The 25,027-nt window shown below is 44.4% G+C and overlaps 1 protein-coding gene across 2 annotated transcripts; it reads right to left on the reverse strand.

Moving 5' to 3' along the window:
* Positions 1 to 761: 761 nt before the first annotated feature.
* On the reverse strand, positions 762 to 25,027 carry Zbtb8a (zinc finger and BTB domain containing 8A). Of its 2 annotated transcripts, none has more exons than XM_045149930.1 (5): positions 24,969 to 25,027; positions 16,315 to 16,415; positions 6,659 to 7,479; positions 2,626 to 2,795; positions 762 to 1,432 (listed from the first exon to the last, which is right to left on the reverse strand). In XM_045149930.1, exons 3-5 carry the CDS (start codon positions 7,476 to 7,478, stop codon positions 1,103 to 1,105), a joined length of 1,320 nt encoding a protein of 439 aa, XP_045005865.1. In that variant the 5' UTR covers position 7,479; positions 16,315 to 16,415; positions 24,969 to 25,027; the 3' UTR covers positions 762 to 1,102. The 2 variants fall into 2 exon arrangements, with proteins under 2 accessions (XP_045005865.1, XP_045005866.1); XM_045149931.1 differs by lacking the exon at positions 24,969 to 25,027 and adding an exon at positions 24,595 to 24,619.

Consider the following 25,027-nt stretch of genomic DNA (forward strand, 5'->3'; position numbering starts at 1 on the left):
CCAGACACAAAATGGCTTGGATATCCATGACCTCACAGTGCCTGACACTATCACACAAGACCATCATAATAGGAGGAAAAGATCATGACATCAAAATAAAAGAGAGACTGATAAAGAGGGAGAGGGGATATGATGGAGAATGGAGTTTCAAAAGGGAAAGTGGGGGAAGGGAGGGCATTATTATGGGATATTTTTTATGATTATGTAAGTTGTTAATAATAATAATTAAAAACTTAAAAAAATTTTTTTACCCAGGCTTGGTGGTGCAAGTCTTTAATTCCAGAATTCAGGAGGCCGAGGTAGGAAGATGACTGTGAGTTTGAGGCCAGCCTGAGATTTCATAGTTAATTCCAGTAGCAAGACCCTACCTTGAAAAACAAAACTTGAAAAAAAAAGAAAAGAAAAAGCTGGATGTGGTGGCACAAATCTTGAATCTCAGATACTTGGGAGGCAGAGATGAATTCAAGGTCAACCTGAGACAACATATTGAATTCCAGGTCAACCTGGGCTAGGGTGAGACCCTACTTTGAAAAAAAAATCAAATATGAGCAATTTCAAACATTTTAGATTAGTCTTCAGCAATAATCCTAAACCACCCAGGATACTGGACTAATGATAGCTGCTTCACATCTGAAACTAACAGACCTACTGGGTCTGACAGGTGGGTTGCCAGACTCTTCATTGTGTTCATACCTGGTTCCTTGTGATATTCAATATTAGTTGTGTATGTGCTTTTAGAACACTTAAAAATTATCTTAAAGTTTGGTTGTGATAAATTTATTTAAAATACTTTTTTTTGTAAAATGGTTACTAAATAGATTTTACAATATTAAAAGAAAATGGCATCTGTGTAATAACATAAGAGGATAAGTGTTCATTCATCATGCCAACTCAAGCAAGGTCTTTCCAGTGCAGCAACATATTTTAGGGCAACAGAATTCAGAATGGATACAATGGCCTATTCAGAAAGCATGCAAGTTACATCAGGTGATTTAAGTCAGTGTGAAAAATCTGTTAACCACACTGTGACCATGGGGAGAGAGACAGACACAGGATGTCAATGACAATACAGACCTGCCAGCTCTGTGGGTTCACATGACAGCTACCTAATGTTGGGCTTTACTTCCTTTTCTTCCTCTTCACTATCATCAACCTGTTGGATGACCAGATCAGCAGACCCGTCCTCTACAATTTCCACATAGGATCTGTTCTCATCTTCATTCAAGTGCCATCGTGAATCCTTATCTCCATCTGATGGGGACATACGATGTTGCTCAGCTTCCAGATCCATGGGGAGACTATCTATGCCAACCTCAGCAAGGCACTCATTGCACAGTCTGTAGCGCCTGGTTCCTTCTTGTACCACCTGCCCTGTTAGGTCAGTCACATGGCGCTTGCATTTCCTGCAGATGAGTTTGCATGCCTGGTGAATCTGCAGACATTTCCAAAGTGATAAAAATGAATTTTCAAAAGCAGGTCAGTTTGATATTTCAGATATCAGTTTATGAACATAACATGTTCAAGGCCATGCATTAAACCCAGATTAACATCTCATTATCAGAAAAGATCCCAAGTCTTGGTGATAAAGTCATATAATAGAAATATTAAATATCAACTTTCTCTAAATAATGATATAATGGGTTTATTATTAGTATTTAAAATATTTTTCTTTATTTGTGAGCAGAGGGAGGAAATTGGCATGTCAGGGCCTCTTGCTACTACAAATGAACTCCAGATATATGGACCATTTTGTGCATCTGACTTTTACTTAAGTACAGGGGACATGAATCCAGGCTGGCAAGCTTTGCAAGCAACTACCTTTAACTGCTAAGTCATCTCCCCAACCCTATTATTACTATTATACACTTAATAATTTCACAATCCCTTAATCCATTAGTTTATTTTTATTTCTATTTTTTTGAGGTAGGGTGGCCTCGAACTCACAGTGATCCTCCAACCTCTGTCTCCTGAGAGCTGAGATTAAAGGCACGTGCTACCAGACCCGGCTCCAAATTGGATTTTTGTTGCTGCTGTTTTGTTTTGTTCAACATAGGGTTTCACTCTAGCCCAGGCTGACCTGGCACCCACTCTATAGTCCCAGGCTCATAGAGATCCTCCTACTTCTGCCTCCCAAGTGCTAGAATTAAAGGTGTATGCCACCATGCCTGATCTGTTTTGTGTTTTTAAGGTTTTATTTATTTATTTGAGCAGAGAAATAGGCAGAGAGGGAGAGAGAGAACGGGCAGGTCAGTGCCTCTAGCCACTGCAAATGAACTCCAGACATGCAACACCTTGTACATTTGGCTTTATGTGGGTATGGAGAATTCGAACCTGGCTTTGCTGAGCCACTGAGCATTCTCTCCAGCCCCTCGCCCTTTTTTTTTTTTTTTGGTAGGGGGCATGGTTTCAAGGTATGGTCTTGCTCTAGCCTAGGCTCACCTGTATTTCACTATGTAGTCTCAGGGTGGCCTCGAACTCAGGGTGATCCTACACCTCTGTCTCCTGTCTCCCAAGTGCTGGGATAAAAGGTGTGTGCCACCACATCCAGCCATGCAAATCAGATTGTTAAAGCAGATAAATGTACATGTTTCACAAGAAGTAAAATGATGGAAATCATATACATACTGTTCGGAAGTGACTACTTAGATGGTCAAGCCTGCTAAATCGCTTTCCACAAGCTTGACATGGGTAGGGCCTTTCTCCTGTATGACAGCGCATGTGGCGCTTGAGGTCTGCTTTCCTCTTCACCACGTGTGTGCAGTAGGGACACTTGAATCGCATCCTGGGCAGATCATCTGTCATGAGACAGTTTGATTAAGCAAATGCAGAAACTATAATAACATTTCTAGCAACATAAGGAATCCAAAAGTAGTTGGTGAATTTAGTCTTGAAAAGGTAAAGAAAAGGAGGAAGAAATGTAATAAAGTCTAGATTGTCAATATAACAAATGATTACAAAATGGTAACTTTAGTACTTTACATATCCACAAAGACTAGGTAATTTTAGACTACCATGCTTTCCTGTTTTTTGTTTTTTTTTTTTTTTTTTTTTGTGTGTGTGTGTGTGTGTGTGTGTGTGTGTGTGTGTGTGTTTCTTTATTTGTTTGTTTTATTTTCAAGGTAGGGCCTTGTTCTAGCCCAGGCTGACCTGGAATTTACTATATAGTCTCAGGATGGCCTCTGCCTCCTGAGTGCTGAATTTAAAGCCGTGCATCACCACTCCTGGCTAACAAAGAGTTTTAAAACTATATAAACAATCTAAAACTAAAAGCATTTAATTATGTTTTGTTTGAAACAGGGTCTCACTGACCTGGAACTCACTACGTAGCCCAGAATGGCATAAAAGTCACGGTGATTCTTCTGTTTTCCCCACGCTGGGATTACAGATGTAAGCCATCATGCCTGGTTGTAAAAGCACTTACTATTCATACAACTTATTTTATTTTTATGTTTTCTGTTTATTTATTGGTAAGTAGAGAGATATAGAGAGGAGAGAGAGAGAATGGGTGTGTGAGAGCCTCCAGCTACTGCAAACAAAAACTAGATGCATGAGCCAACTTGTGCATCTGGCTTTATGTGGTTCTGGGGAATGGAACATGGGTCATTAGGCTTTGCAGGTAAGTTTCTTAACTGCTAAACCATCTCTCCAGCCCTATATACATATTTTAAAATTTTTATTTTATCTATTTGAGATAGAGAAAGAGGCAGATAGAGAGAAAATGGGCCTTTAGCCACTGCAAACGAACTCCAGATGCATGTACCACCTTATCTATATGGCTTATGTAGGTCCTGGGAACTCAAGGTTGGGTCTTTTGACTTTGCAGGCATGTGCCTTAACTGCTAAGCCATCCCTCCAGCCCTACTTTTTAAAAAAAATATTTTATTTTTATTTATTTATTTGAGAGAGAGAGATACAGAAATAGGTAGAGAGAGAGAACGGGCACTACAGGGCCTTCAGCCCTGCCAACAAACTCTAGACGCATGTGCCCCTTTGTACATCTGGCTTACGTGGGTCCTGGGAAATCGAACCTGGGTCCTTTGGCTTTGGAGGCAAGCACCTTAACCTCTAAGCCATCTCTCCAGCCCCCTACTTTTTTTTTTAATGCAAGAAAGCACAAGAGAGAATTGGTACCCCAGAGCCTCCAGCCACTGCAATCAAACTCCAGACACATGAGCCACCTTGTACACACGTGCAACCTTGTGTGCTGGCATCACTATGTGTCTGGCTTACGTGGGACCTGAAGAGTTGAACATAGGTCCTTAGGCTTCACAGGCCAGTTCCTTAAGTGCTAAGCTATCTCTCCAGCCCAGCCCTAAATATTTTTTAAAAGTATTTTACACTGGATGTAGTGATGCACCCCTTTAATCCCATCATTCAGAAAGTAGAGGTAGAAGGATCGCTGTGAGTTCAAAGCCAAGCTGGGACTACAGGGTGAATTCCAGGTCAGCTTGAGCTGGAGTGAGACCCTACCTTGAAAAAAAAATATTTTGTTTATTTATTTGAGAGAGAGAGAAAAAAAAAACAACAAAAAAAAAAAAAAAAAAACAAAGGAGAGAGGAAGAGAATGAGTATGGGCACACTAGGGCCTCCAGCCACTGTAAACCAACTCCAGACATATATGCCACCTAGAGCATCTGGCTTTACTTGGGTATTGGGGATTCAAACATGGGCTGCAGCCTTTGCAAGCAAGTACCCTCAACTGCTGAGCTATCTCTTCAGCCCTTATTTAAATTCTTTGGTCCCTTTTTTTCTTTCATTCTTTTTTCTTTCTTCATTTTTTTTTTTTTTTTTGGAGTTGGGTCTCACTCTAGCCGAGGCTGATACCTGAAATTCACTCTGTAGTCTCAGGCTGGCCTCAAACTCACATCAGCCTTCCTACCTCTACCTCCAGAGTGCTAGGATTAAATGCATGCACCACCACACCTAGCTGTTTATCTTTTTTGTTTTGGTTTTTTGAGGTAGGGTCTAGCTCAGCCCAGGCTGACTTGAAATTCACTATGTAGTCTTAGGCTGGCCTCAAACTCACAACAATCTTCCTACTTCTGTCTCCCAAGTGCTGGGATTAAAGGCTTGTGCCACCACACCCAGCTAACATCTATTTATTTATTTATTTATTTAAGAGAGAGAAAGAGGCAGACAGAGAAAGAATGGGTACACCAGGGCCTCTAGCTACTGCAAACAAACTCCAGATGCATGTGCCACCTTGTTCATCTGGATTACATGGGTCCTGGGGCATCAAACCTGGGTCCTTTAGCTTTACAGGTAAGCACATTAACTGCTAAGCCATCTATCCAGAGCCACCCCTAATATATTTTTAAAAATGGAGAGATGCACTTTGGGTAGAGAATCTTCTTTTTTTAGATGGCGGTGACCTTGGGACGACTTAGAAGGAATAGTGCTAGAAAGAAGTGACTGGAGTACTGAATAACACCTCAGTCACACCTTCCAAGGTTCAGGGTCTAATGTGAAAGAGGTGGTGAAAAGAATGTAAGAGCCAAAGGAAGGGTAGGACTCCTTACAACGTACTCCCTCCAGACATAAAATGGCCTGGATATCCATGATCTCATAGTGCCTGACACTACCTACACAAGACCATCATAAGAGGAGGAAAAGATCATGACATCAAAATTGAGATGGGGAGGGGATATGATGGAGAATGGAATTTCAAAGGGGAAAGTGGGGGGAGGGAAGATATTACCATTACCATGGGATATTTTTTATAGTCATGGAAAATGTTAATAAAAATTGAGAAAAAAAATCATAGACATTAAAAAAAAAATGGAGAGATGGCCGGAGTGGTGGCACACACCTTTAATCCCAGCACTTGGGAGGCAGAGGTAGGAGGATCGTCATGAGTTCAAGGCCACTCCGAGACTACATAGTGAGTCCCCAGGTCAGCCTGGGCTAGAGTGAGACCCTACCTTAAAAAAAAAAAAAAAAAAAAAAAAAAGGAGAGTGGTTAAAGGTTCTGGCTTGCAAAACCTAATGGCCCAAATTTGATTCCCCAGTATCATTTAAAGTGAGATGCACAGAGTGGCCCATGCATCTGGAGTTTGTTGGCAACAACAGGAGACTCTGGCACATTCATACTCACTCTCTGTCTTTGTTTATTCTCTCAAATATATAAATAAAAAAACTTTTTAGTTTTTTATTATTTATTTATTTATTTGACAGAAAGAGGCAGAGACAGGGAGGGAAAGAGAGAGAGAGAGAGAAAGGGTGCGCCAGAGCATCCAGTCACTGGGGAATCAAACTTGGGTCCTTTGGCTTTGTAGGCAAGTGTCTTAACCACTAAGCCATCTCTCCAGCCTCCAATTTTATATATGTATATGTCAGCCTGGGCTAGAGTGAGACCCTACCTTGAAAAACCATAAAAATAAATAAATAATAAATAATAAAATGGCTAAGCATGGTGATGCATGTTTTTAATCTCAGTACTTGAGAGGCAGAATTAGGAGGATCACTGTGTGTTCAAGGCTAGCCTGGAGCTACAGAGTTCCAGATCAGCCTAGGCTACAGTGAGACCCTATCCCAAAAAGCCACAAATGAAAATAAAATGGCTGGTTCAACTTCTATAACACCTAAAATTAAGGGCATGCTGAAATAAGGCTGATTTACATGGGAGGTGGGAAGTGGTGAGGAAGCTCTTTTGGGGTACCTGGAAAACTCCTGGATGTGACCTCAGATCCTGGACCATACTGATAGCCAACAGGGGTGGTGTCCACTTCGGCATCAATATGCACTCGTTCGTCAGGCATGGAAACATGGTTGGAAGAATCTGATGTCCGTGCTTCTCGTCTGCTGGACTTACAATGAGCAACTTCGGATGGCTGTGACAATCTCAGATGTTTGGTCTTTTTAATGGAGTCTTTCCTCTGTTCATGCTTGGCCAGAGGTTGCTGAGTGCTCCTCTGAGAGGCTGGATGGTAATTATACTTACTCCACGACTTTCCACTTGTACCTGTTCCTTGGTCTGAGCTGAGATGAGAATGTGGAGAGCTGCTCTCTTCCTGCCAGCCACCATTACAAAAAGAGGAACGCTCTACATTGTTAGAATTGGCATCCTTATCTGAGAGACTGAAGTAGCGGTCTTTTTCTTTCTCACTAATGTCCAAGGAAGATTTAATAAATGTCTTACACACACTAATGACATCAGTCATCTGCAGGAAGCTAGCAGCAGACATCACTTCTATAACATTCTGCCCAGTAAGAGACAGTTTGCCAGAATAGACAAAGTCCAGGATTACTGTGAATGTGTCTGGGGAGAACGCTTGAAATGTAGCCGTGGTGGGTTGACTTGTTTCCTTTGAATTCTGAGAAAGCAGCATTTTAAAGTAACCACTGCTAGCAAATAATACATTGCGATGTGCTTTGAAAACCTTTCCTTCAACCAAGATACTGCAATCACAAAACACGTCTTGCCGGCGCTGCTCATTCAGCTGCTGCAGAAGGTGAGACTGATGAGAGGCGATCTCCATCCTGCAAGGAAAGACACATGTGCTACCGATAGCGAAACAGCAAGTAAATGATGCCTTCTCCAATGAGAACAGAAGCCTCTTCCTCCCATCCAAACTCTTCTCTCGCTAGACACTAATAAATACCTAGGACACAGAGAGAAGATTTCACTGGGACTGATGGCACAGGCCTGTGATCCTAACAACTCAGGAGGCTAAGGCACAAGGATCACAAGTTCAAGGCCTACAGAGAAAGATTAGGTTAGCCTAGAAAACTTATTGAGACTCTGTCTCAAAAAGGTAATAAAAAGGGGACCTGAAGCGAGCCAGAGTCACACAGGCCTTTAATTCCAGCACTCAGGAGGCAGAAATAAGTGGTTCCTAGGGAATCGAACCTTGGTCCTTTGGCTTTGCAAGCAAGATCCTTAAACACTAAGCCATCCCTCCAGCCCCACTTTCACCTTTTGGTAAAAGAGTGGATTGTGTGTTATCTTGGCCTCCTTTTTTCTCCCAGATTTCTTTCTTTCTTTCTATCTTTTTAAAAATTTTTCGAAGTAGGGTTTCTCTCTGGTCCAGGCTGACCTGGAGTTCACTATGTAGTCTCAGGGTGGCCTTGAACTCAAGGCAATCCTCCTACTTCTGCTTCCTAAAGGCTGGGATTAAAGGCCTGTGCCACCACACCTGGCTCAAGAATGCCATTTTGTTGTTGTTGTTGTTTTGAGGTAGGGTCTCACTCTAGCTCAGGCTGACCTGGAATTCACTGTGTAGTCTCAGGGTGGCCTCAAACTCATGGCGATCCTCCTACCTCTGCCTCCCAAATGCTGGGATTAGAGGCCTGTGCCACCATGCCCGGCCATTTTTGAATTCCACTTCAAGAATGCATCCATTTCCCATCTATGCAATATATCTTCTGAGTCAAAAATAACTCTTGGGGCTGGAGGGATGGCTCAGCAGTTAAGGCATTTGCCTATAAGGCCAAAGGACCCTGGTTCAATTCCCCAGGACCCACGTTAGCCAGATGCACAGGGGGGCGCATGCATCTGGAGTTCATTTACAGTGGCTGGAAACCCTGGAGCGCCCATTCTCTCCTCCTCCCGCCCCTCTCTCTGCCTCTTTCTCTCTGTCTGTTGCTCTTTGGCTTTGCAGGCAAGTGTCTTAACTGCTAAGCCATACCTCCAGCACATGGAACCTATAATTTTCTAACTACTCTGTGGTGGTTTGATTCAGGTGTCCCCCATAAACTTAGGTGTTCTGAATGCTAGCTCCCCAGCTGATGGATATTTGGGAATTAACGCCTCCTGGAGGGAGTGTATTGTTGGGGGCGGGCTTATGGGCTTTATAGCCAGTTTCCCCATGCCAGTGTTTGGCACACACTCCTGTTGCTGTAATCCACCTTATGTTGGCCAGGGGGTGATGTCCACCCTCTGCTCATGCCATCGTTTTCCCTTGCCATCATGGGGCTTCCCCTCAAGCCTGTAAGCCAAAATAAATCTCTTTCCCAGAAGCTGCTCTTGGTTGGGTGATTTCTAACAGCAATGCGAACCGGACTGCAACAGTGAAGTGGTACCAGGAGTGGGGTTGCTGTTAGACACCTGACTACGTGGCTTCAGCCTTTTGTAGCTGAATTTCAAGAGGAATATGGAAGGAGTTGAAACCTTGGCCCATGAGATGCCTTGCAGTGCTGTAAGTACAGCTTGATGGTCTATCCTGGTCAGAGCTGAAAGACCTGAAGGCAGTAAGAACTATGGACTGTGAGGTTTGGCTTATGAGGGTGAGAAAGAGCTGTGCCTGGACTGGGCTAGCAGTTTGTGTGAGAAGCTTGCTCTTGTGCCCATGTCCTGAGAAGTTGTGCAGGGTTGCTTAGCGTAGAAATGAACTGGTGTGAGCAGAGGGATATGGCACAGACAGGAACATCTTTGGGTGAACTGCTGCCTGTTCAGCTGCAACTGAGAGATTACAACCTTTGAGACTGGGCTAGCTGACCTGCGCTGGGGCAACAAGAAGAATGTCAACTCTTTTGAAGGGGTCTGAGTGCTCAAGGAGTGTCCTGTTCTTCAAAGTCTGCTTTAATCCCCCCTGGATTAACAAATTGGCACCCTACCTGGTATTGTGGAGTATAAGAAATCCTGGAAAGAGGGTCATTGAGTTTGCAACACGGTCTTGTGTTTTGGAAATGGCCATGGGCAGTGTGAAGCAGGTTTGCTTGTTGCCTGCATAGAGACCCCATGGGGCCATGAAGATGAACCGTGGCTTGCAGTGGAGACCCAGTGGAGATGCCGGGACCATGAGATGGCTGCCGAGGAGCTGCCGGCCCTGATGAAGTTTCCCAGGACTGTGAGTAGCCTAGCTGGAGGGGCGGAATTGGAATGCCAGAGACTTGTTGCTGGTTAGAATTATCGGACTTGAAGATTTGTCACTGGCTGGAGTTGCTGGACTTGAAGCTATAGAGTTTGATGTTTGCCCTAGTTATTTTAAATCTTGTATTGGTTGAATGTTTATTTGCTATGCCCAATGCCATCTTTTGCAGTGTGAATATTTATTCTGTGCCATTCTGGGTTTTTTTGAGGTTATGTTTTGGTATTATGGCTCAGTTAAAAGATCTTGAATTATGGGGATAAATGAACATCATTGAGATTGATAAAAACTATGGGGACTTTAAAAGTCAGACTGAAAGCATTGTATTTTACATCATGTATGGATATCAGTTTATGGGGGCCAGGGGCGGATTGTGGTGGTTTGATTCAGGTGTCCCCCATAAACTTAGGTGTTCTGAATGCTAGCTCCCCAGCTGATGGATATTTGGGAATTAACGCCTCCTGGAGGGAGTGTATTGTTGGGGGCGGGCTTATGGGCTTTATAGCCAGTTTCCCCATGCCAGTGTTTGGCACACACTCCTGTTGCTGTAGTCCACCTTATGTTGGCCAGGGGGTGATGTCCACCCTCTGCTCATGCCATCGTTTTCCCTTGCCATCATGGGGCTTCCCCTCAAGCCTGTAAGCCAAAATAAATCTCTTTCCCAGAAGCTGCTCTTGGTTGGGTGATTTCTAACAGCAATGCGAACCGGACTGCAACATACTCTTTTAGGGCTAACTGTATTGAACTGGCTGAATAGTTTTAAAAGTGCATTTAGGGATGGAGAGATGGTTTAGTGGTTAAGGTACTTGCCTGCAAAGCCTAAGGACCCATGTTTGACTCTCCAGATCCCATGAAAGCCAGATGCAAAAGGTAGTGCAAGCACACAAAGTCACACATAAGCCCAAGGTGGTGCAAGCATCTAGAGTTTGAATGCGGTGGCTGGAGGCCCTAGTGTGCCAATTCTCTCCCCCCCCCGACTCTCATAAAACATTTTAAGAAATGCATTTAGCCCAATTCAGTTCTGCATAAAATTTATAAACATAAACAGAGAAGAAGAGCACTAGAATAAATTAATGGCCAAAGACTTGAGTCTATAATGAAGTTTGTTCCACATTTAATGTGGTTCTAGCTAATAATGGGCTTCAAAATTGCAAACGTTTCTAAATTAATATATAAAAGACAGACATTTGGCTAGAGATTGGAGCCTTCCCATACGCATGATGTGCCCAAAGTACTAGGTTTCCTGTGTTCTTCTATGACCATGTCTCTAGAATATAAACAAACCAGGCTTACTATGCTAATAGAGGCAGAATATTTTCAGAGTTATGTCAGGTAGCTGCAAAAATAAGACATCTATGAATATTACTAAGGAAGCACACAATCAATACCCCATATTCTACTATCATGTTCTGTCAATTAAAATAAACTAATCTTTCAAATATGCTGAGAAACAACCTAATCACAATAGGAAAAAAAAATGCTGGGTGTGGTGGTGCATGCCTTTAATCCCAATACTCTAGAGGCTGAAGTAGGAGGATTGCTATGAATTCAAGGCCACTCTGAGACTAATTCCAGGTCAGGCTGGGCTAGAGTGGGACCTTACCTTGAAAAACAAACAAAAAAACTCGAAATAAACCCAACCAAGGAAGTGAAAGGCCTCTACTATGAAACTTTATAACACTGAAGCCAATCAAAATTCCAACATCATTCCTCACAGAAATAGGAAAAAAAAAAAAAGCCAGGCATGGTGGCACACACCTTTAATCCCAGCACTCAGGAGGCAGAGATAGGAGGATCGCCATGAGTTTGAGGCCACCCTGAGACGACATAGTGAATTCCAGGTTAGCCTGGGCTAGAGAGAGACCCTACTTCGAAAAACCAAAAAAAAGAGAAAAAGAAAAGAAATAGAAAAAAAAAATCCTAAAATGTATATGGAAGCACAAAAGCCCCTAGATAGCCAAAACAATCTTGAGCAAAAAGAAACTGTTAGCATTAGCACTATACCTGATTTCAAGTCATACTGCAGACCCATAGTAATAACAATAGCAGGGTAGAAGGGGCCAAAAAGATGATTTAGCAGTTAAGGCACCTAACTGTGAAACCTAAGGACTCTAGTTTGACTCCCCAGAACCCACGTAAGCCAGACGCACAAGGTGATGCATGCACAAAAGGTCACACATGTGCACAAGGTGGCACATGCGTCTGGAGTTTAACTGTAGTGGCTTGAGGCTCTGATGTGCCAATTCTCTCTCCCTTCCTCTCTCTCTCTCTTTCTCCCTCATAAAAAAAAAAAATAAAACTAAAACAAAATAGCAGGGTACTGGCACAAAAACAAAGATCAATGGAATAGAATATAGATAACCTAAATATCAGTTAACACAACTACAGCCATCTAGCTTTTTTTTTTTCTTTTTAAATATTTATTTATTTATTTGAGAGCGACAGACACAGAGAGAAAGACAGAGGGAGAGAGAGAGAATGGGCGCGCCAGGGCTTCCAGCCTCTGCAAACGAACTCCATACGTGTGCACCCCCTTGTGCATCTGGCTAACGTGGGACCTGGGGAACTGAGCCTCGAACCAGGGTCCTTAGGCTTCACAGGCAAGCGCTTAACCGCTAAGCCATCTCTCCAGCCCCCATCTAGCTTTTGACAATAGAAAAAAGACAGAATCTGTTGTTGTTGTTTTTTTTTGAGATAGGGACTCATTCTAGCTCAGGCTGACCTAGAATTCACTATGTAGTCTCACGGTGACCTCAAACTCATAGTGATCCTCCTACCTCTGCCTTCAGAGTGCTGGATTAAAGGCATGTGCCACCACTTCTGGCTCCAAAAGATAGAATCCTGAACAAATAGTGCTATGAAAACTGGATATCTACATGCAGAAGAATAAAGCTAGATCCTTATCTCTTACCCTGTACAAAGATCACTCCAAACAGATCAAAGACCTCAACATAAGACCTAAAATTCTGAAAGTGCTAAAAGAGAAGGTAGGGAGGACACTATAAGAAATAGGTCTAGGGCTGGAGAGATGGCTTAGCAGTTAAGTGCTCGCCTGTGAAGCCTAAGGACCCCAGTTCGAGGCTCAGTTCCCCAGGTCCCACGTTAGCCAGATGCACAAGGGGGTGCACGTGTCTGGAGTTCGTTTGCAGTGGCTGGAAGCCCTGGTGCACCCATTCTCTCTCTCTCCCTCTATCTGTCTTTCTTTCTGTGTCTGTTGCTCTCAAATAAATAAATAAAAAATGAACAAAAAATATTAAAAAAAAAAAAAAAAAGAAATAGGTCTAGGTAAGAACTTTCTATGATACCAGTTGAGAGCTAGAGAGATTACTTAGTGGTTAAAAGTGCTTGCTTGAATAGGATGCCACTCACTCTCATAATAAGGCCAACTGACAAATGTCACCTCATAAAAGTAAAAAGTTTTACTTGGGAGGCAGAGGTAGGAGGATCACCATGAGTTCGAGGCCACCTTGAGACTCCATAGTGAATTCCAGGTCAGCCTGAGCCAGAGTGAGACCCTACCTCGAAAAACCAAAAAAAAAAAAGACCTCTAAAAAAAAAAAAGTAAAAAGTTTTTATACTATAAAATAAATTATCATCAGAATAAAGAGACAGCCTACAGAATGGGAGAAAATCCTTGCCAACTATATATCTGAGCATACATGTTTATATGCATAGAATATACAGGCTGGGATATAGCTAAGTAGTAGAGTAATTGTCTTGCATGCCTGAGGCCTTGAGCTCAATTCCCACTACTGAAAAAAAGTAGAATATAGAAATAAAAACCTCAAAAAAACCTTGGGGGACTGGAGAGAATGCTCAGTGGTTAATGTACTGGCTTGCAAAACCTAACAACCCAGGTTCACTTCCCCAGTACCCACTTAAACCAGATGCACAAAGGGGCACATGCATCTGGAGTACCTTTGCAGTTACTGGAGGTCCTGCTGCACCCATACTCTCTCCCTCTCTCTCTCTCTCTCTCTCTCTCTCTCTCTCTCTCCTTTGGCCTCTCTCACTGTGTCGTATCTCTCTGTGTACAAATAAATAAATAAATATTAAAAAATAAAAAAAGGGCTGGAGAGATGGCTTAGCAGTTAAGCGCTTGCCTGTGAAACCTGAGAATCCCAGTTCGAGGCTCTATTCCCCAGGACCTACGTTAGCCAGATGCACAAGGGGGCACACACATCTGGAGTTCATTTGCCGTGGCTGGAGGCCCTGGTGCGCCCATTCTCTCTCTCTCTCTCTCTCTCTCTCTCTCTCTCTCTCTCTGCCCCTTTCTCTGTCTGTCGCTCTCAAATAAAAAAAAATTAAATAAATAAACAGGGGCTAGGTGTGGTGGAAATATTAAATAAATAAATAAGTAGGGGCCAGTCTTGGTGGCGCACACCTTTAATCCTGGCACTCGGGAGGCAGAGGTAGGAAGACAGCTGTTAGTTTGAGGCCAGCCTGAGAGTACATAGTTTCTTGTCAGCCTGTGCTAGAGCAAGACCATGCACAAAAAAAAAAAAAAAAAAAAAAAAGGACTGGAGAGATTGCTTAGGCACTTGCCTGCAAAGCCAAAGGACCCAGATTTGATTCCTTAGGACCCATGTAAAGCCAGATGCACAGATGGTGCAAGCGTCTGGAGTTTGTTTGCAGGGGCTGGTGTCTTTTTTTTTTTTGGTTTTAAAAGCATGTGCCACCATGCCCAATTTATAATTTTTAAAAATTTTTATTAGAGCGGAGTGTGGTGGCAGACGCTTTTAATCACAGCACTCAGGAGGCAGAGGTAGGGGGATTGCTGTGAGTTTGAAGCCACCCTGAGAGACTATGTAGTGAATTCCAGGTCAGCCTGGGCTAAAGCTAGACCCTACCTCAAAAAACCAAACTAAAATAAAATTTAAAATTCATTTAAAAAACTAGAAACTATGTGACAAGTTACTTTTGCCACGTAAAGTAAACAAACTGTGGGCCTAGATGTAGCTCTCCTGATAGAGTTCTTATCTAGGAGGCAGGAAGCCTGGGTGTGATGCCATACACCACAGAAACCAGGTTAGGTGGTACATACCCATGATCCTAGCAATAGGAAAGTGAAGGCAGGAGGATCAGAAGTTAAGGCTATTCTCAGTTACATAAAAAGTTTGAAACCAGTTTGGAATACATGAAACTTTGTCTCAAAAATAAATAAGGTGGGGTTGGAGAGATGGTTTAGCGGTTAAGGCGTTTGCCTGAAAAGCCAAGGGATCCCAGTTCAATTCTCCATGACCCACATGCATCTGGAGTTTACTTGCAGTGGCTAGAGGCCCTGGTATGCCCATTCTCTCCCTCTCTCTCTTCCTCTTTCAAATAAATAAAATATATTAAAATAAATAAATAATGCGGGCTGGAGAGATGGCTTAGAGGTTATGGTGTTTGCCTACAAAGCCAAAGGACTGTGATTTGATTTCCCAGGACCCACGTAAACCTGAAGCACAAGGTGGCACATGTGTCTGGAGTTCGTTTGCAGTGGCTGGAGGCCCTGGTGTGCCCATTCTCTCTCAGTCTCACTTTATGTTTTCTTCTTTCTCATATTCTCTCAAATAAACAAATAATTAAATTAAAAAAAAATAAACCAGGCATGGTGGCGCATGCCTTTAATCCCAACACTTGGGAGGAAGACCACCATGAGTTTGAGGCTACCCTGAGACTACATAGTGAATTCCAGATCAGCCTGAGCTAGAGTGAGACCCTACCTCAAAAAAATGAAATAAATAAATAAGTAATAGGCCGGGCACAGTGGTACATGCCTTTAATCCCAGCACTCGGGAGGCAGAGGTAGGGGGACCACCGAGAGTTTGAGGCCACCCTGACAGTACATAGTTAATTCCAAGTCAGCCTGGGCTAAAGCAAGACCTTACCTTGAAAAACCAAAAAATAAATAATTAAAATAAAATAAATAATGCCAGGCACGGTGGTATATGCCTTTAATGCCAGCATTCCAGAGACCAAGGGAGGAGGATCATCATGAGTTCGAGGCCATCCTAGTACTATAAAGTGAGTTTCAGATCAGCCCGGGCTAAATTTAAGCCCTATCATAAATAAATAAATATGAACACAGACTGGCCAAAAAGACAAGATCTTCTGATCATCAAAGCAATCCTCCTATCTCTGCCTCCCAAATGCTGGGATTAAAGGCATGCACCACTACACCCTTATATATGTATTAAAGTGAAATACGTATCAAACATTAAAAATTTTCATACTTGGGGCTAGAGATGGCTTAGTGGTTGAGGCATTTGCCTGCAAAGTCTAAGGACCCAAGTCAGATTCCCCAGTAGCTGTGTAAAGCCAGACGCCAAGGTGGTACAGGGGTTTAGAATTTGCAGTAGCTACAGGACCAGTCACACCCACTTTCTCTCTCTCTCTCTCTCTCTCTCTCTCTATCAAATAAATAAATAAAATGTTTGAAAAAGATTTTTATACCTTGGCTAGGGCAGGTTTAGCATGCTCAAAACCATGTGTTCAATTTCTAGCACCAAAACTTTCATACCTGGTAATTTATTAATACCACTCTTCAGATCTTGCTAAGTCGGCTGAATGAGATGAAAAGGGAAGATTCCAAAACAAACAAGTCCACTTACAGAGATTGTCCTGTGGAGAGAAAAAAAAAAAATGCTACTTATAGATTACTTTTGCAATAAGAAACACCCACTAATGTACACATTTTTTTGGAGGGGGGAGTTCGAGGTAGGGTCTCTCTCTAGTCTAGGCTGACCTAGAATTCACTATGTAGTCTCAGGGTGGCCTTGAACTCATGGCAATCCCCTTACCTCTGCCTCCTGGGCTTAAAGGCGTGGGCTACCATGCCCAACATTTTTTTTTTTTTTTTTTTTGAGGTAGGGTCTCACTCTAGCCTACACTGACCTGGAACTCACTCTGTAGTCCCAGGATAGCCTGGAACTCACAGTGATCCTCCTACCTCTGCCTCCCGAGTGCTGGAACTAAAGGCATGTGCCACCATGTCTGGCTCCTCCATATGTGTACATAATGCTTTTGTTTTGTTTTTTGTTTTCCAAGGTAGGGTCTCGCTCTAGCCCAGGCTGACCTGGCAGTCTCAGGAAGGCCTTGAACTCAAGGCGATCATCTGATTTTGGCCTTCCATGTGCTGGGATTAAAGTTGTGTACCACCACACCTGGCTTCCCCTCCACATATTTTTTTTTAAAAAAACTCTTTTTTAGTCAGGTATGGTGATGCACACCTTTAATGCCAGCACTCGGGAGGCAGAGGTAGGAGGATCACCATGAATTCAAGGCCACCCTTAGACTACATAGTGAATTCCAGGTCAGCCTTGGATTAGAGTGAGACCCTACCTCGAATAACCAAAAAAAAAAAAAAAAAACCCAAATAATAATAATAATAAAATAAAAATAAACTTTTTATTGACAACTTCCATAATTATAGACAATAAGCCATGATAATTCCCTTCCCTCCCCCACTTTCCCCTTCACAAATCTACCCTACTTCATACCTCCTCTCCCTTTCAATTAGTCCATCTTGTATTTTGATGTCATTTTTTTAGTATAATTTATTTTTTATTGACAACTTCTGTAATTGTAGGCAATAACCCATGGTAATTCCCTCCCTTCCCCCACTTTTCCCTTTGAAACTTCACTCTCCATCATTCCCCTTCCCCCTCTCAATCAGTCTCTCTTTTATTTATTATTATTTTGGGGGGGTATTTTATTTTATTTTTATGGTTTTTCAAGGTAGGGTCTTACCGTGGCCCAGGCTGACCTGGAATTAACTATATAGTCTTCTCAGGGTGGCCTCAAACTCACGGCGATCCTCCTAGCTCTGCCTCCCAAGTGCTGGGATTAAAGTTGTGCACCACCATGCCCAGCTAGTCTCTCTTTTATTTTGATGTCATCATCTTTTCCTCCTATTATGATGGTCTTCTGTAGGTGGTGTTAAGTACTGCAAGGTCATGGATATCCAGGCCATTTTGTGTCTGGAGGAGCACATTGTAAGGAGTCCTACCCTTCCTTTGGCTCTTACATTCTTTCTGCCACCTCTCCACAATGGACCTTGGAAGGTGTGATAGAGATATTTCAGTGCTCAGCACTCCTCTGTCACTTCTGCTCAGCACCATGATGCCTTCTGAGGCATCCCAAGGTCACTGCCATCTGAAAAGAGAAGCTTCTCTAACCAAAAGTGAGAGTAGCTTTAATAAATGGGTATGAATATTGAGAAGTGCTTACTGGGTAATTTGATGAACAGTATATACATTTAGCCAGACACCAGCAGACATTACACCCCTAGGGCTCATGATGTCCCCCATCATAGGTTTTCAGTACTAGGGATGTATTCCCTCCTGTAAAGCGGGCCTCCAGTCCAATTAGAGAGCAGTTGGTTTCCCCCATAACAGACATGCCACTATTGCACCAGTTGGCTCATTTAGCCTGGCTAGCCAAATTTGAGGTTTGCAGTGTCCACTGTTGAGTATCTCTACTGGTGACTTCTCTCTCTCCCATTAAACTGCACGAAGCATAGCTTTTTCCAGCTTTCTGTCAGCTAGTCTACATGAAGGAGGTTTTCAGTTCAGCTCCAGCAGGATTTCTCAGTGACCTTGCAGCCCAAGTATGACCTCCACATATTTTTAATTTTTTAAAAGGGAGAATGTACACATCAGGTCACTAGGCTTTGCAGAGAAGCACCTTAATCACTGAGAGCCATCTCTTCAGCTCCCTCAACATAGATTTATTTTGATTTTTATTTATTTATTTATTTGAGAGCGACAGACAGAGAGAGAAAGAGGCAGATAGACAGAGAGAATGGGCGCGCCAGGGCCTCCAGCCACTGCAAACAAATTCCAGACATGTGTGCCCCCTTGTGCATCTGGATAACATGGGTCCTGGGGAGTCGAGCCTCGAACCGGGGTCCTTAAGCTTCACAGGCCAGCGTTTAACCGCTAAGCCATCTCTCCAGCCCTATAGTTTGTTTTTTTTTTTGTTGTTGTTGTTGTTTATTTTTATTTATTTGAGAGTGACAGAGAGAAAGAGGCAGATACACAGAGAGAGAATGGGCATGCCAGGGCCTCCAGCCACTGCAAACGAACTCCAGATACATGTGCCACCTTGTGCATCTGGCTTACCTGGGTCCTGGGGAATGGAATCTCGAACCAGGGTCCTTAGGCTTCACAGGCAAGCGCCTAACTGCTAAGCCATCTCTCCAGCCCTCAACAAGGTTTTAAAACATAAAAAATGGGTGGGCATGGTGGCACACGTCTTTAATCCCAGTACTCTGGAGACTGAGGTAGTAGGAACACTGAGTTAGAGGCTAGCCTGACACTACATAGTGAATTCCAGGTCAGGCTGGGCTACAGTGACACTCTACCTCAGAAAAATACTAAACAAAACAAAACAATACCTCGATCTAGCCAAAACTTGTAGTGGCACAAGTTTGTAATCCTAGCACTTGGGAGGTGGAAGTAGGAGGATCCGGAAGTCATAGCCTCAGTTACATAGCGAGTTTGAGGTCTGAGTGGACACAAAATCATAGACTGACTTAAAACGTTGAGATATTTTGTGACTAGATTATGCAGATCTTAAGCATGACACATCTAAAAATGTCATGTAAAATAAATGTATGTATGTTTTTGTAACCTGCAGACTGTAGGTTGGACATCCTAGTTAGTATGTGTCCCAAGATAATTTCTCTTCATCCAATGTGTCTCAGAGATGCCAAAAGGTGGACATCCCTAGAAGTTACTTTCTGAAACCTAGATTAAGCCATGGGAATGGGTAATACCTTTCAGATTTTTTTTTTTTTTCAGTAAACTGACCTTGTAAATTGCAATAGCAAGTTAGATTAATTCATGTGGGACATCCAAAAGTCAAGTGGAAACATTTAAAATACCTCTAAGAGTTGAATAACTATATAATAGCTCTAAGAATATTACAGAAATCAAAATTCACATTAAGTTCAACAATCTTTATAAAGATGGTGGTAAGAAAAGACAATAATATATTTTAAAGAGATTACTTTGAAGTTCTTTTGAATAGAAAGTCTATTTCCAGGGCTGTAGCGATGGCTTAGCAGTATGACACTTGCCTGTGAAGCCTAAGGGCCACGTCCAATTCCCCAGTACCTATGTAAGCCAGATGCACAAGGTGTTGCATGAGTCTGGAGTTAGTATGCAGTAGTTAGAGGCACTGGTGTGCCTATTCTCTCTATATATCTGCCTCTTTCTCTCTCAAAATAAAAAAATAAAATAATTAATTAAAGAAATAGGGTTGGAGAGATGGCTAAGCCGTTAAGATGTTTGCCTGTGAAACCTAAGAACCCATGTTCGACTCTCTAGGTCCACATAAACCAGATGCACAAGGTGACGCAAGCACACAAGGTCACATATGTGCACAAGGAAGCAATGCATCTGGAGTTCAATTACAATAGCTGGAGACCCTGCTGCACCAATTCTCTCCTCCATTTCCTCTCTCTGTCACGTAAAAAAAACAGCCAGTCTGTTGGGCTTGCCTAATAAAATAAGAAAGAAAGAAAGAAAGAAGAGAGAGAGAGGGAGGGAGGGAGGGAGGGAGGGAGGGAGGGAGGGAGGGAGGGAGGGAGGAAGGAAGGAAGGAAGAAGGAAAGAAAGAAAGAAAGTCTATTTCTAGTAGCCTGGCACAGTGGTGCATGCCTTCAACCCCAGCCCTGGGCAGGCAGAGACAGGTGGATTGCTGTGAGTACGAGGCTAGCATGGAACTGCAGAACAAGTGCCAGGTCAGTCTGGGCTAGAGTGAGACCCTATTTTTTTTGGGGGGGGGGGAAGATTAAGAAAGAAAAAGTATATTTCTGAGCAGATCAAAGGTTTAGGTGACAGGGCTGGAGAGATGGCTTAGCAGTTAAGGTGCATGCCTGTGAAGCCTAAGGACCCAGGTTCAATTCTCCAGGTCCCACATAAACCAGTTGCATGTGGTAGCGCATGTGTTTGGAGTTCATTTGCAGTATGGATAGAGGTCCTGGCATGCCCATTCTCACTCTCACTCTTTCTCTCTCCCTCTCCCTGTCTCAAATAAATGAATAAATAAGTAAATAAGTGAAAACAAATCTTTAAAAAAAAAGTTTAGGTGAAAAATATAACTTGAATCAAATTTGTGATTTAGAATACCATGCCTTTCAAGACATATATAGAACTAATCTAGAAGTTGATCATGGTGGCACATGCCTTTAATCCCAGCACTTGGGAGGAAGAGGTATGAGGATTGCTGTGAGTTCAAGGCCATCCTGAGACTACAGAGTGAATTCTAGGTCAGCCTGGGTTAAAGCCAGACCCTACCTTGCAACCCCCCCACCAAATAAAAAAAAAAATAGAATAAAGTACAAAAAAATTAAAAGCTATAGTTTTGCATGTATTTATTTATTTATCAGATGGAGAGAAAGAGAGAGAATGGGTGTGTCGTGACCTCCAGCCACTCCAAACAAACTCCAGATGCATGTGTCACCTTGTGCATCTGCCTTATATGGGTTCTGGAAAATCAAATCTGGGTCCTTAGGCTTCACAGGCAAGCCTCTTAACTGCTAAGCCATTTCTCCAGCCTGTGTTCCTCCAACATTCATGTTGAAGCTTAACTCCTAGAGCAATAATAGAACCCTGCCCTCATGGATGGGATTAACACCCTTATAAAGATATTTGAGGGAACCAGGTGAGGTGGCACATGCCTTTAATCCCAGCACTTGGGAGGCAGACTACATAGTGAATGCCAGGTCATCTTGGGCTAGAGTGAAACCCTACCTTGGGGGGGAAAAAAAAGATATTTGGGGGAGTGAGTTCAGCTCTTTTCATCCCTCTATCTCATTTACTCCTGAGAACACAATGTTCACTTCCTCTGGTGAATGTGAGCAAGGTGCCATCTTGGAAGCAGACAGCAGCCTTCACCTGACATGCTTACTGCCAAAGCACCTTGACCTTGGATTTCCTAGTATCTACAACATTGAGCAATAAATCCTTGTTCTTTATAAATTATACATGCTCAGTTATTTTGTTTTAGCAGCATAAATGGGCTATGGGGCCTGAGATAGGAAAGATTTAGAACTAAGTATAAAACATTTAAGAGAACTGGGCTGGAGAGATGGCTTAGCAGTTAAGGGACTTGCCTGTGAAGCCTAAGGACCCAGGTTTGATTCTGCAATACCCATGTAAGCCAGATGCACAAGATGGCACATACAGCTGGAGTTTGTTTGCAGTTGCTAGAGGTCCTGGCGTGCCCATTCTCTCTTTCTCTATCTGCCTTTCTCTCTCTCATATAAATAAATGAAATGTATTTTAAAAAAATGCAGGGCTGGAGAGATGGCTTAGGGGTTAAGTGCTTGCCTATGAAGCTTAAGGACCCTGGTCCAAAGCTCGATTCCCCAGGACCCACATTAACCAGATGCACAAGGGGGCACATGCATCTGGAGTTCGTTTGCAGTGGCTGGTGGCCCTGGTATACCCATTCTCTCTCTCTATCTGCCTCTTTCTCTGTCTGTAGCTCTCAAATAAATAAATAAAAATAAAAAAAAAACAGGAGGGAGGGCTAATCAAAATCTAAGAGGGTATAAATAAATCATATGGAATCCTACTCTTTTGGACAATGGAACACTCAGGAGCTGTAGATTGTTGCTAGAAAATTTTCAGTGCCAGGGATGGGATACCTTCCAGTGAGTTGTTGGCCAGGGAAGTCCCTGATGCCCCCTGAACATTATGGGCCATTGCCAAGGCCCTTGGTTTCCCACCAGGAATAGATGATAAGACCCTATTGCTGAAGACTCCGCATACTTGGGCTGCAAGGCCACTGAGAAATCCTGCTGGAACTGAGCTGATAACCTCCTCCATGTACACCAGCTGACAGAAAGCTGGAAGAAGCCATTCTGCATGCAGTCCAATGGGAGAAAGAGAAATCACCAGTGAAGATACTCAACAGTGGACACTGCAAGCCTTATATTTGGCCAGCCAGGCCGAATGAGCCAACGGGTGCAATAGTGGCACGTCTATCATGGTGGAAACCAACTGCCCTCTAATTGGACTAGAGGCTGGCTCCGTGGGAGGCAATACATACCTGATACTGAAAACTTAAAACAGGGGTAGTCATGAGCCCTAGGGGTGTAACATCTCCTGTTGTCTGGCTAATTGTATATACTATGCTTATCAAACTGCCCAGTAAGCACTTCTCTTAATGTTCATACCATATATTAATGCTACTCTCACTTTTGGTAGAGATTTTTCTTTTTTTTTCAGATGGCAGTGACCTTGGAATGACTCAGAAGGCACCATGGTGCTGAGAAGAGGTGACAGAGGGGTGCTCAGTACTGAATTATCTCTATCACACCTTCTAAGACTCAGAGTCCATTGCGGAAGAGGTGGCAGAAAGAATGTAAGAGCCAAAGGAAGGGTAGGACTCCTTACAACATGCTCCTCCAGACACAAAATGGCCTGGATATTCATGACCCGACAGTGCCTGACACTACCTACACAAGACCATCATAAGAGGAGGAAAAGATCATGACATCAAAATTAAAAGAGACTGATTGAGATGGGGAGGGGATATGATGGAGAATGGAGTTTCAAAGAGGAAAGTGGGGGGATGGAGGGTATTACCATGGGATATTTTTTATAATCATGGAAGTTAACAAAAACTTGAAAAAAAAATTAAAAAAATAAAAATAAAAATCCTAGCTGGAAAAGCCTCATTGTGAATATGTGGCAAAATGTCCCGAGAAGATAAGAGAAAACATCAGTGTATGTTTTGGAGCTGCGGACACTCCAGGGACAGGAGGCGGGGGTGCACCACACAGCTCCTTGCCAAGGTGTGAAATTCTGTGATTGACATGTTTTCTCTGCCAAGAGAAGTAACTGATCAGTCCAAGTCGGTAGTGGTTTGGTGTGAAAGTAAGTGAACTCGTCCACGTGCGTGAGACCATTCCATCACCAAGGTTCTACCAATGTAAAGCGGCACGTGTGGTGGGGGAGCCCGCTAGGTGTGAGTCCGATTCCAAACACGTCTCGGGAAAGACGCGGAATATGGCTCCGGGCGCAGTCAACGATGGACGCGCGCACCCGAACACGAAAGGGACAACTCGCCAATCCACGGAAGAGGTGGGCGCCGCCACGGAGGGCTCCACCACCCGACGGACAGCTCGGGCTCCATCCCCGGCCGATGCAGTCGGCGGCCCTCGGCCGTCAGCCCAGAGCTGTCTCGTGGTGATGTCAAACCCAGGGATGGAGACGCCCGGGCCCGGCGCCCAGCACCGGCACCGCCCGGCCGGCCCTGACCGCGCCGAGTCCGCCGCGGCGCCCGACGGCTCCAGACACGCCCGACCCCGGCCCTCGCCACCACCGCCGCCGCCGCCGCCGCCGCCCGGAGGCTCCGCGGCGCCTTCCCGCCTTTCCACAGGCCGGGCCGGGCCGAAGCGGGCGGCGGCGGGCGCAGGCGGCGACGGCGCGGCCATTGTCCCGCAGCCCCTTCCGGGCGCGTAAGAGATGCCGGCGGCCCGGGAACGAGTGCCCGCCGCGGGCCGCGGGGCTGAGACCGGAACCGCCGCCCGCCCGCGCGCCCGCCCGCCCGCCTGCGCCTCCTTTGTGACGGTCGCCCAGCCCTCGGAGCCGCCGCCGCGGTGCTGCGCTGCGCCCCGCGGCTGCAAATGGCGCCCGTTCTCCTCAGCGCCTCAGGGGCCGCCAAGTGTGCGGGCGGGCGGGCGCTGCGCCCGGCCCCGCATCCCCGCCGCGCGCAGCCACACTCGCCGGCCGGCCCCGGAGCCCCGACGCCTCGCCCGCCCGCACGGCGCGCAGCTACTCACCGCGGGCCGCGGCGCCCCGGCCGCTCGCGCGCTCGGGCGGAGGGGGACGACTCCCGGTGCTCGCCCCGGGCGCGGCCGAGGCCCGGCGCCCTAAAACAAGTAGCCCCAACGGGAGGGAAACAAAAGGTATTTGCTGACGTGGGCGTTGGACAGAAACGCCCGAGGGCTGGGGACACAATTAAAGGGGCAACGCACAGATTTCAGGCACCAACCAGCAGCTTCGCCCACTCCCCCCTGCCCTCGCCCACGCCCTGCTGCACCCTCCAGAGGCACCCTGGTGCCCAGATGCCACCATCCCCCTCCCCGGCAGGGGACTGCTGAGCATTATTTTACTCAGGAGCATATATATATATATATTTTTTTTTAAATCGTACTTTGCGTTGTTGGGAAAGGCGTCTCCGGAGGGCAGAAGGGCTGGATTTCTAGGATGTGG

Source organism: Jaculus jaculus, chromosome 5, assembly GCF_020740685.1.
Source record: "Jaculus jaculus isolate mJacJac1 chromosome 5, mJacJac1.mat.Y.cur, whole genome shotgun sequence".
NCBI classification, from domain to species: Eukaryota; Metazoa; Chordata; class Mammalia; order Rodentia; family Dipodidae; genus Jaculus; species Jaculus jaculus.